The sequence below is a fragment of the Mus musculus genome, chromosome 11 (assembly GCF_000001635.26).
Source record: "Mus musculus strain C57BL/6J chromosome 11, GRCm38.p6 C57BL/6J".
NCBI lineage: Eukaryota > Metazoa > Chordata > Mammalia > Rodentia > Muridae > Mus > Mus musculus.
The window spans coordinates 98,969,365-98,983,240 of NC_000077.6; the positions used below are offsets into that span (position 1 = coordinate 98,969,365).

Here is a 13,876-nt window from a genome sequence, read left to right on the forward strand (position 1 = left end):
TCCCAAATTATCCCCCACTCTGCCTCTCCCTTCTCTCCCCTGCACTTTATTGAATTTGCAGAATCGACATGAGTGATCTCCAAATTATGCCAGCTTCCCCCCCCATCACCCCCCCCCCGTCCCCTCCCTGGACCCCCACCCCCACCCTTCCTTCCTCCCGCGTCAGCAGCCGCCACGGAGGCCCTGTGAGTGATTGTGTGTCTGGGATAATCGGCTGGTAACGACCCCATCGCTTCTTTAAAGCCCGAGCGGTGTGTGCGGCTCAGCGCCCCCCTCCCAGCGATCTGTCAGCTCCCCGGCTAATGGGCCAAGAGATTCTTCTGCCAGGGGGCCCCCATTCTCTGGTTGGGGAGCCTTATTCCCTGCCTGCCCAGGGAAGCTGCTTTGAGCCAGTCTTAGGAATCCCCCAGGGAGATCGCTGCCAGGAGAGCTGGGACAGCAGGGATTCCTGGCAGGCACCAAAGCGGGGACTCAGTGTGTGTGACTGCCAACCTGGGCACATGTTCTTAGAGTGTGGGCTGCTGCCATGGGTGCATGACGACAGGGTACCACACACTGGCGGAGGGCATATGTGCACATGTGTGGTGTGGCCTCAGCCACAGTCCCAGGCCCTAAAATAGGATTTAGGATATGAGTCAGACAGGTTAGTGTGGGGCACTGTTTTGTGGATCTGTCTGTCTGTCTGTGTGTGTCTGTCTGGGTGGTGGACAGCATAGGCTGGACGACCCCGAGCCAAAAGCAGTCACTCTCTAACCAACCCATGTCCCCCCTTCCACCCCTCCCTCCCCCCAGCGGTGCGAAACGATCGAAACAAAAAGAAGAAAGAGGCACCCAAGCCCGAGTGCTCAGAGAGCTACACGCTGACGCCTGAGGTGGGCGAGCTCATTGAGAAGGTTCGCAAAGCGCACCAGGAGACCTTCCCGGCCCTCTGCCAGCTGGGCAAGTACACTACGGTATGCCAGCCGCGAGGGGTACTGCACACCCAGGCCGCCTCTGCTGCCCTTCCCCTGTCTCCTCCTACACTGTCAGGAAGTGTAGGCTGAGCAGAGGGCGAAAGGCAGCGAGCGGCCAGGCTGAAGCGGGTGCCAGTGCCGTAGCTGAGGCCCTGACCCTCCCTGCCTCCCCCAGAACAACAGCTCAGAACAACGAGTCTCCCTGGACATTGACCTCTGGGACAAGTTCAGTGAACTCTCCACCAAGTGCATCATTAAGACTGTGGAGTTCGCCAAGCAGCTTCCCGGCTTCACCACCCTCACCATCGCCGACCAGATCACCCTCCTCAAGGCTGCCTGCCTGGATATCCTGGTGAGAGTCTGCCCCTGCTCTCCAGCCGGGTTCCGGCCCTTGTAGGATCTGTTCCCAGCCAGATGGCCACTTTCCCCGATGCTTTCCCCCGAATCCAAATCCCCCACCGCTCACGTTGGGCCACTTTCTTCCACTCCTGTGGGCACCTTGTCCACTTAGCTGTGTTGTGGGAAGGTGGCATTATCCTGGGAACAGGAAGTAGAAAGGTCTGCTGCTGGGACACAGTGCTGGATGGAGTTGGCACGCCAGAGCGTTTGGTGGCCTGAGTTGTGAGCGGGATGCTGGACGTAATAAGAACTGTCACGAGTGAAGGCTAAGAGGAGGACTCCCCATAATCACTCTCAGGGGTTCAGTCCACCACCTATTCCTTCAAAGACACATCCTAGGTGGAGAACTAGAAGTGTGGAGAGGCTTCTGGGAAGGGAAGGTCATCAAGTGCCGGGTCCCCAGTGCACAGATGGGGGAGGCGCCATTGGGTACGAACTGTTGGGGTTGAATGGGATGGTCCTAGGAACAGATCTGCCTTGTTTCTTGCTGGCTGGAAACTCCTTTCCCTCGTGATTTCTCTATACGAAGGCAGCGTGGCCTAGATCTGCTGCCCGGAGCAGTAGCGGTGGAGATGCGCGCCTATTTAAATTTAATTACAATTAGACTCAGTTCAGTCCCTCCGTTGCATTAGCCACTTCTCGAGTGCTCGGTAGCCACATGGGGCCGGTGGCTACTGCCTCGGATGCTGCAGACAGAACCTTTCCATCACTGGAGGAAATTCTTGTCAGCCAGCCATGCTCTGGCTGCTTGCCAGGGCAAGAGAGAGGCCTCTGGGGATGCTGGAACTGGTGTGCCAGGGGCTGCTGGGCCAGAAGGTGGGGGCGCCTCCAGCCTCTGAACCTTGTGTACACCCTCTGCACCCAGATTCTGCGAATCTGCACGCGGTACACGCCTGAGCAAGACACAATGACCTTCTCAGATGGACTGACCCTGAACCGGACTCAGATGCACAACGCTGGCTTTGGCCCCCTCACCGACTTGGTCTTTGCCTTCGCCAACCAGCTGCTGCCCCTGGAGATGGACGATGCTGAGACTGGACTGCTCAGTGCCATCTGCCTCATCTGTGGAGGTGGGTGAGGCGCTGGTGGCTCTCAGGAGGCATGTGGAGGCCTGGAGGGGCAGGTCCGGACTCTGGGCACACAAGACCAGGGTCTCAGGCAGCAAGCACCAGTCTAGAATAAGCTCCGAAGGTCTGTGATCTTCATCTGAGACCTGGGTCAAGAATAAGACCCAGGCCGGACGTGGTGGCGCACGCCTTTAATCCCAGCACTCGGGAGGCAGAGGCAGGTGGATTTCTGAGTTTGAGGCCAGCCTGGTCTACAGAGTGAGTTCCAGGACAGCCAGAGCTATACAGAGAAACCCTGTCTCGAAAAACAAAAACAAACAAAAAGAATAAGACCCAGTTAACAGTTAATGTTAATTATTATTTTATTCCATGTCACACTGCTGTAGTAATGATGGTGACCTGCTGGGACGTCCCTGCTTTCTATGAGGAGCGCTACCCGTGTTGGGCCAGGGGTGTCCATCTCCACCACCATAGCTGCTGAGCTTTGAGAAGCCCACACCCCACTCTTTTTTTTAGAGTAGAAAGCTTCTCTTCTTGCCTACCAGCCCAGAGACCCTTCCTGGCCTACCCTGTGGCCAGGTATATGGGAGCAGCCTTCTGCCCTCTGTGACTTGGGCAGACCCGCCCCCAAGTGGCCAGATCTGGGAAAGCAGCTGTGTGTATTCTCGGTTGGTGGAGTTGGCTAGGGGTGGGGTGGGGCTCCTGCTCAGGGACAGTTTTGTGCTCAGACCGACAGGACCTGGAGCAGCCAGACAAGGTGGACATGCTGCAAGAGCCGCTGCTGGAAGCACTGAAAGTCTACGTCCGGAAACGGAGGCCCAGCCGACCCCACATGTTCCCCAAGATGCTGATGAAGATCACAGACCTTCGGAGCATCAGCGCCAAGGGTGAGTGTCATCTTCACCACCAGGAGTGGTTTCCAACATAAGGGGTCGAAACCCCTCTGGGGTCACATGACTCTCACAGTGAGCCTCGTGTCAGGTGTTTACCTGACAGTTCATAACAGCCCAATTACAGATTTGAAGTAGCAACAGAATAATTTTATGGTTGGGGGGTCACCACAACATGAGGAACTGTATTAAAGGGTTGCGCCATTAGGAAGGCCGAGAACCATTGACCTAGAGGAAGGCCCACCCAGGACTGGCTTAGGACCACTGCCCACAGTCAAGCTGGCACCTCACGTCTTGGCATCTACATGGTGTCTTCCTCGTCTGAACCTGGCATGTCCCCATCTGTCTAGGCTGGGACTCTCTAGCTGTCACTTCTCCGTGGTACTTTAAGACAGGCCTCCGTAATAGGTCATGTGGGTGTGGTCTGTGAAAACTGCATTTGCCAGCTCTGAGCCTCATTTTCCTGGGGGGTGGGAGGGCAGTGGAGGGATGGCGATGGTGTTTGGAAGCACCTGCTGGATTAAACATGAGGCATAGGGGCCAAATCTAGATAAGCCAAGCCTGAATTTAGAATGCTTCACCCAGTCACCACACCATGGGCTCAGGAGAGCAGGCCTGTGATGCGGGCACAAGCCCCAGGTGCAGGTGCAGTGCGTGGTAGATGCCCAGGTGGGTGGCAGTGATCCCCTTACCCTGTGACCCTCCCTTCTGGGCCAGGTCTCTGACCCCCACCTCCTTCCCCACAGGAGCTGAACGGGTGATCACATTGAAGATGGAGATCCCAGGCTCCATGCCACCGCTGATCCAGGAAATGCTGGAGAACTCTGAGGGCTTGGACACTCTAAGCGGACAGTCGGGGGGCGGAACACGAGATGGGGGTGGCCTGGCCCCCCCTCCGGGTAGCTGTAGCCCCAGCCTCAGTCCCAGCTCCCACAGAAGCAGCCCAGCCACCCAATCCCCATGACCACCTCGACACACGGACAGCCCTCACCCCTGCCCTGGCTTTCTCTGCCTTCCTGCTGGCCGTGTGACCTGTCGGCCCCGGGCCCGCTTGTCCTCTCAGACAGAACTGGGTACCTTCCAGGGGGGACAGGAAGGAGAAGGCAGTGACTCTGTGGACAGAGGCCTGGACCCAAGATGGACTGCCCTCTTCCGGCAGCCTGGGCTGGCATCGGGCCAGGCGTTGAGCCACATGAGGACCTGGGCCTGAGCCCTCACCCACCTTGCCACGTCTTCATCACCAGCAAACGCCGGGACCTGGCTCCCTGTCCTCGGAACTCAAGCCATCGCTCCCCAGATGGGGACTTCCCCCCGACCCCCGCTTTGGATGGTGACAGAGGGTGCCCAGGGTGGGGGAGACTCCCTGTACATATCCTGCGTACCAATCCCCAGATATTAATTCTCGTTGGTTTTGTTTTTATTTTAATTTTTTTGTTTTTGTTTTTTTGTTTTTTGGTTTTTTTTAATAAGAATTTTCATTTTAAGCACATTTATACTGAAGGAATTTGTGCTGTGTATTGGGGGAGCTGGATCTCGAGCTGAAGGGGGTGGGTCCCGGGGACGGGCAGGGCTCGGAAGGGATCCCCTCTCCTTTGATGTCCCAGCAGATGCTCCCACATCCCAGTCTTTGCTCCTCAGTTTTCTCTAATACTGTGAAATACTAACTTTCCAAGGCCACCTTCCCTGTCCCGTGCAGGAAAGCAGCTTCCCCTCCCCCCTCTGCCCAGCCACTGGGTGTGGGCATCTTGGGCAGCTATCCCTGGGAGGAGAGGATCCTGGCTTTTGGCTTGTCCCCCTACCCACCAATAATCAGGGTAAGGGTGAAGCTAGGGCCCCTGGGATAGACTGTTCCTCCTCACTGCCCGTCAGAGCTCACTTCATCCAAGCCCCAGCCCCACTGTGAAGGGGCCGGCTAAGGGGTCCAAGTTACCCCAGCCCCCAGCCTCATAGCCACCAGCACCCCATGGGGCCCTTCAACACACACACACACACACACACACACACACACACACACACACACACACACACACACGGCCTGAGTTCCTCCAATTCCCCCAGCCTACCCCCAACCCCTCTTGGCCCCCTCCTTGCCCCGCAGGACGGGACTCCAGGGGGTCCCCTCCCCTACACCCCTGGGCTGGGGGAGCAGGCTCTACCTTGCCCTCCTGCCTGGGTGGGGTCTCACCCTGGAGCCCACTGGCGCACCTGTTCCTGCTGGGTTTCCACTGAGATCTACTGGAGAAAGAATAAAGTTCTATTTATTCTATAATGCCTCTTGCCTCTCTGCCTCCACCCTCTCCTCTCCCTGTCTGGGCAGGGGACTCAAGATGGGAACTTTCTACAGGCTCTGGGTCACAGTGGCTTGGCACAAGCACTAAGTGCCAAAGACTTGGCCAGAGACCCTGAGAGCTGAGATAGACCCAATCTGGCAGTGGCCTCAAACCGGGGGCAGGGAGAGTCTCACCTACAGCGGGGGATTCTGGGAAAGGAGAGCTGAGCAGGAGGAGGAGGAAAGCCCCTCCCCACAATCTGAGAGAGGAAGCCAGTCCTTGGCCTCAGAGCCCCTGGCCTTGAAGTTACCCAGTGACAGACCAGTGGCTACACTTGATGTTCACAATCCTGCCACTATCAGTTCCTTACTGTCATATCTCAGCCCAGGGAAACCAATGTCCTTCCTTGCCCAGGGTGACACACAGTGGCAAGTTGAGCACTCAGGGTCCCTGCTCAACCTGGGGTTCTTCCTTGGGGAAACACTTCTGAGACACCAGATGCATCACATACCCCAAGGTGCTTGGAGTCCCTCTGTCCTTGGCAGGGAAGCTGAGCCAACCGGTTCTTTCCCTAGAGGCTCTAGCCATGTCTATGTCAGCCACTAGGTGGCAGCAGCTGCTCACTTAACTCACTGTCTCGGGAGCATTGGGAAGATACTTCACTAGTAATTTTCTTTTTCTTTTTTTTTTTTAAGATTTATTTATTTATTTTATGTATGTGATATACTGTCCCTCAGATCCCATTACAGATGGTTGTAAGCCACCATGTGGGTGCTGGGAATTGAACTCAGGACCTCTGGAAGAACAGTCAGTATACTTAACCGCTGAGCCATCTCTCCAGCCCCCACTAGTAATTTTCAAACGTGGTTATTTAGCTGAAATAAATGTACATGGCCTTACAAGAACCAGTATGTGCTTGAGGAGGCATAGGCAATAGGACTACTACAAGTTCAAGGCCAGTCTGGTGTATAACACAGCAAGTTCCTGGACTACATAGTAAAATCTTGCCCTAAAAAAGGAAAAACCAGGGTATTTGCTATCACATAGCATTATAAAGCAAGAACAAAGAGTAGGGGATTTCACTACATTAATAAATACTTTAAGGCTGGAGAGATGGCTCACAACCATCCATAATAAGATCTGACACCCTCTTCTGGGTGTCTGAAGACAGCTACAGTGTACTTACATATAATAAATAAATCTTTTTTTTAATTCATTTCTTTATTTGATGTATGTGAGCACACTGCCACTCTCTTCAGGCACTCCAGAAGAGGGAGGCTGAGGCAGGCAGATCTCTGAGTTTGAGGCCAGTCTGGTATATAGATTGAGTTCCAGGACAGCCAGGGTTACACACAGAGATACCCTGTTGAGAGAGAGAGACAGGAGGAGAAAAGAAACTCAACTGAGGAAGGGTTCTGGGTTAGCAGTGGTTCAAGCAAGTGAGTACTTGTTCAGCATATGCAGGTCCTGAGGTCTGTCCCCAGCACAGAACAAACAAGAAATAGGGAAACTAAAGAGAGGGTGGAGGTACAAACTGACCTATCTAAGGTCCAGAGACAAAAAGGGGGAAACATTGTTTCATACACAAAATAGGTGAACTGACAACTTTGTACAATTCATGTTTCTGTGTGCTTGCAGATAGATACCCACAGACTCTAAGAGGATGGTGGGTTCCCTGGAGATGGAATCACCTGACATGGGGTGCTGGGAACTGAGCTCAAGCCCTCTGGGAGAACAGTATGCCTTCTAAACTGCTCAGCCATCTCTCTGGGCCCTCCAAGTGGCTCTTGACTGTGTGAACAAACGTCCAATAGGACACTAAGTTGTGTGAGGCCTGGGTGACATGGCAGAGCAGGAAAGGAGCTTGCCAGCAAACCTGACACCCTGAGGCTGATCCCCAGGACCCGTGTGAGCAGAAAACCAACTTCCACAAGCTGTTCTCTGACCTCCATATTCATACTGTGGACACACATACACGTGTGCACACAGATATGTAGTAAAATACTTTGAGGGGCTGGAGCGATGGTTCAGCGGTTAAGAGCCCTGACTGCTCTTCCAGAGGTCGTGAGTTCAATCCCAACAACCACATGGTGGCTCACAACCATCTGTAATGAGATCTGACGCCCTCTTCTGGTGTGTCTGAAGACAGTGTCACAGTACTCAAATACGTGAAATAAATCTTTAAAAAAATTTTTTTTGAAAGTTTGTGTGATGATTTTGTGTATATTTGAAATTCTTCAGCTACCTATTTTTTGAGATTTTATACTTGCATATACTGAATTTGATCAAATACACCTCCATCCCCACTCCCCCACTTCTGCCCCCTCGCCAGTGCCCCCAACAACTTCATGTGCCCTTTTAATTTTTTTATATTTTATTTCCATTAGTATTCTGCCTCCATGTACGTCTGTGTGAGGGTATCAGAACCCCTGGAACAGTTGTGAACTGCTATGTGGGTGCTGGGATTTGAACCTTGGTCCTTTGGAAGAACAACTCATGTTCTTAACTACTGACCCATCTCTCCAGCCTCATGTGCCCTATTTAAAAACCCACTGAGTCTACTTGGTGCTGCCTATGCACCCATAGGTATAGGGCCACCTGCTAGATCATCCCTGAAGAAAACTCACTCCCTCTCCGAGGAGCTAGCAACTGCCAGTAGCTCCGCAGTTGGGGTGGGGCTTGGTGACCCCCTTTCCCATTCACTGTGGCTGGCTTGACCTGAGCCTACAGTATCTTTTAGGCAGGGTCTCTCACTGAGCCTGGAGTTCACAAACGTGGCTGGACCTGGACGGGCTGGCCAGCAAGCCACAGGACTCCACTGCCTCTATACCCCTGCATTTGCATCAATGGGCCCATTGTTTTTAGGTGGATGCTAAAGATCTGATCTCGGTTCTCCTGCCCTCAGGCCAATCGCTTTACCACAGGCTACACCATCCCTCCAGCCTCTGGAACTTTACAGATAAGCTTTGGCGAGCTATCTTGAGGTTCATTGTCCCTTTCCACAAAATGCTAACAGGACATTTTGACAACAACCTAAAAGAGGCCCGTGTGTTGGTGAGGCCCCTCTTGGCGGAGTGTCTTCCCTGTGGTGACTTGCTGGGCCTGAGCTGTCTTTCCTGTTCCACAGTTCGTTGCTGTGAAGCAGTTTCTCCAGATTTTTCTGTTTTTGAGACAGGGTTTTGCGATGGAGTCCTGACTTGTTTAGATGCTACGTTTGGTGCTCCTCACAGAGCTCCTCTCGCTGTGCCTCCCAAGTTCTGGGATTAAAAGGGAGCACGCTCACACCTGACCTGTTTTATTTTTTAAGACATTGTCTGTCTTTTTATGTAACCCAGGTCTAGTGGTGACATTTTGAGTGGGATTTTTTAAAAAATTTATTGTTAGTATTTTTTTTTTCCTGTCCTGTGAGAGTTTATCCTGGGTGCTCACAATGATTAACAACATTCTTCATCTCTGTTGGTCTTGCTCTGTAGCTCGAGCAAGCCTGGAATTTTGAGATTCTCCTGCCTCAGCCTCTTAGAATCTGAGATTACAGTTGTATGCCGCCACACGTAGTTCACTCCAGCCTACTCAACCCTCTGTTTTTTGGACAGGGTCTCGGGTATCCCAGGATGGCCCTGGATTCACTATATAATCAAGGATATAACCCAGCATTTCTGATCCTCCTGCCTCCACCTCCCCGTGCCTGGGGATCGAGCCCATGGTTTCCCTCTCAGCAAGCACTCCACCAAACTGCACTCCGCCTGCAGCCTCTACACTTTGGATTCCCATAATGCCTCCTCGGAGGCTATGGGAATGTCGCCTGGAGGCAGACACACCCCTAGCTGAGCTCTTGTCGTGCCAAAACTCATCTTCCTTCCGCAAACAGAGGACAGAGGGACTCGGAAGATCAGTAATGGACCAAGTCAGAAGCGTTTCCCTATGGAGACTCGGGAATCTATGCCAGATGAGTCCCCTTCCTTCGGGACACTAACTGTGTGGGGTGTGGGGATAATTAGGTGGCTTGTTGTGATCAGAATTTGTCAGCAGCTCACATCTGGTTGTGAGTGACTATGGAGAAGGTGCGGCTGCAGAGGCTGGGACAAGGGTGACAGAAGCAGCATTCAGCCCTGAAGGGAGATTTATGCTGGCAAGGCTAAGTTCAAAAGGCGCTATCTAGGGCAGGAGCAGAGGCTGTGGGCAGCTCTAGGCAACAGACGATCCTGGGCAGCTGCTGCAGGGGCGGAGAACACCAGACACAGGAGATGCTGATGAGAGAGGTGTAGGTGACTGGTGTCTTACAGAAAACAAGCTGCAGATGCTTGGACAACAGCTGGCAGAGGTGGTCCCACCAGGTGGAGGTGCGCCAGTAAGGGAGTGGACCACACTTGGGAGGCAGAGGCAGGCGGATTTCTGAGTTTGAGGCCAGCCTGGTCTACAGAGTGAGTTCCAGGACAGCCAGGGCTGCACAGAGAAACCCTGTCTCGAAAAACCAAAAAAAAAAAAAAAAAAAAAAGATCTGATGGACTGTTTCTAAGTTGCTGGCCACTCCTTACCACATCCATCCATGTTCGATCAACTCCAGCCACACTAGTCTCTCTGTTGGCTTTGGCACACCTCCACCTCGAGGTTTGGCACTGGCTACCTGAATACCTGAATGCTTTTCTTGGAAACGGCTTCATGACTGGTCCCTTAAGTGTCACCTCCTCAGGAACATCGCTCTCCCCTTATCTTTTCTGATGTCTTTCCCACCAAAATGCAAACTCTATGAGGACAGAAGTGCCAGCCTGTAGATGTAGGTGCCCAACATCTGGATCTGGGCTGCATGTGCCAGCCAGCCACACCCGTGTCTGCAGACTGGGCTGGTTTGAACTGGCATGTACCTTATGTGTACAGTACACTCTAGGTTGGTGTGAGAAAAAGAATGGGAAATATCTCCTTGATCCTTGCAGACACTGACGGACGATGCGCTCAAGCGGGACTGTTTTGGATAAGGTAGGTTAAAGAAAACAACACTACTTACATTAATCTTGCCTGTGTCCGTTTGCTTTTTTAATGTGGTTGAATGAAAATTGGAAATTACATTGTAAGTATGGATGTGTGCTTTTAATCCTGGCAGTGGGAGCCAGGGACAGTCTCTGAAGTCACTGAATTTGAGGTCAGCCTCAAATTGAGTTCCTAGCCAGCCAGGGCTATGTATCTATCTCAAACAAAACAAAAACAAAACAAAACAAAACACAAAACCCCAAAAATCCTATCTCAGAAATCAAAATCAAACCTAAATATTACATTGTGTCTCATGTGCAACTGTATTGAATGTGAGTGATCTTGAACCGCTATTGTTGAGTGACTGTCTTTGGAAGGCAGCTGGACATCCACGAGTATGCTTGAGTGGAGGGTTCCAGGCTTTCGACCCGACATCCGAGAACCAGACTCGTCCACTGGGAGTGCGGGCGTGGGCTTCAGCATGGTGATGGAGTGATGGAGCCCAAAACACTATATGTCATGCCCAGATGGTACGAGGCTGGAACACAGGGTGCCTGACTGTAGCTCAGGGCAGAGAAAGCCATGCCTTGAGGCACATTTTCTTCAAATGAGACCAAAAGACAAAGGCAGGCAATGGGGGGGGGGCAGGCCTTCAGAAAGTAAGACTGCACCCAACAGCATGTCTAAAACTGGCATACCAAGTGGGCATGCTTGCCGGGGACAGAAACTTCAGGCTGGTTTGACGGATGGCAAGGTAGGGGTGGAGGCCCAACTAAGGGGAGCCTAGTGTGCAGCAAGCCTGGGGAAAAGGCTGGTTGTACCCCAAGAACAGGGAATTCCCCTATGGCCAATAAGGCTATGTAGAAAGCTCCCAGGGCATACAAAGGCCAGAGGAAGGCTGGTGTGGGGGAGAACGAGCTGTTTGGGGTATGGTGGCTAACGGCAGGGCCTGGGCAGTGGATCTGACAGAGCCAGGGGTGCAGGGGAAGGCAGCCAGGCCTGCTCTGTCAGGGCTTAATCACTTGGTCCTAGTGAGGGTATTCAGGATGGCCACACAGGTGACAAAGGAGGAACACAGGTGAGAGGACAGAACGAAAAGGGTGACAGAGCCATGTGGCATCTCTTTGGAAAAAAAAAAAGTCGGTGGCGCACACCTTTGATCCCAGCACTCGGGAGGCAGAGGCAGGTGGATTTCTGAGTTCGAGGCCAACCTGGTCTACAAAGTGAGTTCCAGGACAGCCAGGGCTACACAGAGAAACCCTGTCTCGAAAAACAAAAACAAAAAGTCTAGGCTAGTTGCAAGGGAATGGGGACCCAGAAACACCTCTCTTTGAAGGGCAGCTTTCCTTGACGATTGGTAGGAGTCAGTCACATTTATAGATTACAGGGAACAATGGCAGGTGGGACCAGAGATGAAGTAAGCCGAAAGCACAGCACTGTTTCAAGTCGAGCCCCACCCCAGTCCCAGTCAGCCTCCAAGGTGGAGCTTAGCTACCCTGCCTAGCCACTGGGCTACCCTGCCTGGCCACTGGGCCCAGAACACATCTGACTGAACAGGACTGTTTGCTGTCAGTTCCTGTTGGGGACAGAGTTGCCTCATAGGTGGCTGGGTTAGTGACTGACAGTGGTGGCGGATGCACACACAGAATGTACGTGTGTATAGGTGTGTATACAGAGCTAACACAGGACGCATGCGTACATGCATCCACACAGAGCCTTCAAGGACATACATGTACATTTCTGTGCACGCAGGCATGAACCCAGGTCTCTATCGCCTGTCACTTGGGAGATGTATACGTGTGGACACACGCATGTGCGGACCCTCACAAGCATACACATGCAAATACACACAGCTCATAGAGGTTTACTATGCTTGAGCAGCCAACCCATCTGAGTGTGTCCAGAGAGAGTGTGTGCAGAGCGCTCACGGAAAACCACTCTTCTCTGAATTAGCAGGGAACCTGGGAATGTTGCCATCACTGTTGATTTTTGTCCCCGGTGCAACAATCAGGTCACCCACGGCCGGTTTGCCGCCTCTCAGGGGAGCCCTTGGCGTCCTCCCTTTCCGCAGGGATCACAGCACCGAGGAGCCTCCCTGATTTAACACGGCTGCCGTAACCAGCACTAGGAAGTGCGACACCTCCCCCACCCGAACCCTGGCGGTCCCCTCTGCTCATCTTCTGCTCAGGCAGGGTCCTACGCAGTCTTTCAGAAGCAAAGCCTTCTGCCTCCAAGGACCCGGGTGCTGATATCCAGCCTCCGATCTCGCCGCTAGATGGCCAGGTCCTGGCGCACGGTAGCCAGCGACGCTTTGCTGTGGCCGCTGCCGCCTTCGCCCTCGCTGTCGCCTGCCGGTGAGCGGTGCGCGTAGGCTGGCGGGCCGAAAGGGTCGGGGTCCCCGCGCTGCGATGGCAAAGAGGGCGACGGCGGCGGCGGCGGGAGCAGCTTGGCGCGCTGGCGACCCTTCCAGAGCAGGTGACCCAGCTCCGCCACGCTGAGCAGCGCCGACAGCAGCCCGACGGCGAAGTAGAAGACCACGAAGACGGTCTTCTCGGTGGGCCGGCTCACGAAACAGTCGACCGTGTGCGGACAAGGTGGCCCGGCGCACGCGTAGTGCGGGTCCACGCGGAAGCCGTAGAGCAGCGCCTGGCCGCCCAGGAAAGCCAGCTCGGCGAGCAGGCGCAGAGCCACGCTCAGCAGGTAGCAGCGGCGCGCGCGGCGAGCGCGCAGGGCGCACGGGGAGCACGGCGCCTCGGCACGCCCGCGCGCGCACGGCGGGGCCAGCTGCGCACCACCCGCCTCCTTGCTGGCCTGGTGCATGGAGTAGATGACGAACAGCACCGGCGGCGCCGACAGCAGCAGGATGTGGAAGAGCCAGAAGCGGTAGTGGGACACCGGGAAGGCGCGATCGTAGCAGGTCTGGCGACAGCCGGGCTGCAACGTGTTACACACGAACTCCTCCTGCTCGTCCTCGAACACCGCACCTCCCACCGTGGCCAGCACCAGGATGCGGAAGATCAGCATGATCACCAGCCAGAGACGACCCACGAGCGGCGACTGTAGCTGCACCGCGTCCAGCAGGGAGCCTAGGAACGCCCACTCCCCCATGACGCTGGGGACGAGGAAAGGGGGTAGTCACAGGCTGGGGCGGGCTGAATACCCCCTGTCCCCCGCCACCCCCCACCCCCACCCCCACCCCCGTCCCTCAACAATCTCGGAGGGCGCCAGGGAAAGAATATTTTCTGGGGTTTAATGAGTTAATGTCAGAGTGTGAGGATAGTCCATCCTCAGCTATGGGATTCCTTCATATGGGCATAGAGGGGTGCTGAGGA

General features: G+C 54.1%; 2 protein-coding genes across 12 annotated transcripts in view; one reads left to right on the plus strand and one right to left on the minus strand.

Annotated features, from left to right (window-relative positions):
• Positions 1–5,578, plus strand: part of Rara (retinoic acid receptor, alpha) — a 47,143-nt gene extending 41,565 nt beyond the window's left edge. For 6 of the 11 annotated variants that reach the window (XM_006532592.4, XM_030245700.1, XM_006532593.2 and 3 more), the window contains 5 exons: positions 793–953; positions 1,129–1,305; positions 2,218–2,422; positions 3,148–3,306; positions 4,056–5,575. In XM_006532592.4, the coding sequence (XP_006532655.1) occupies positions 793–953; positions 1,129–1,305; positions 2,218–2,422; positions 3,148–3,306; positions 4,056–4,273 (920 nt within the window). In that variant the 3' untranslated portion in view covers positions 4,274–5,575. Of the gene's footprint in view, positions 1–792; positions 954–1,128; positions 1,306–2,217; positions 2,423–3,147; positions 3,307–4,055 lie in introns of all 11 variants that reach the window. The other 5 variants (NM_009024.2, NM_001177302.1, NM_001177303.1 and 2 more) reach the window with 1 other exon arrangement.
• Positions 5,579–10,582: 5,004 nt separating this feature from the next.
• Positions 10,583–13,656, minus strand: Gjd3 (gap junction protein, delta 3). Its single transcript, NM_178596.3, has one exon. The coding sequence runs from the start codon at positions 13,650–13,652 to the stop codon at positions 12,816–12,818; it is 837 nt and encodes a 278-aa protein (NP_848711.2). The 5' UTR covers positions 13,653–13,656; the 3' UTR covers positions 10,583–12,815.
• Between the last annotated feature and the right edge of the window lie 220 nt (positions 13,657–13,876).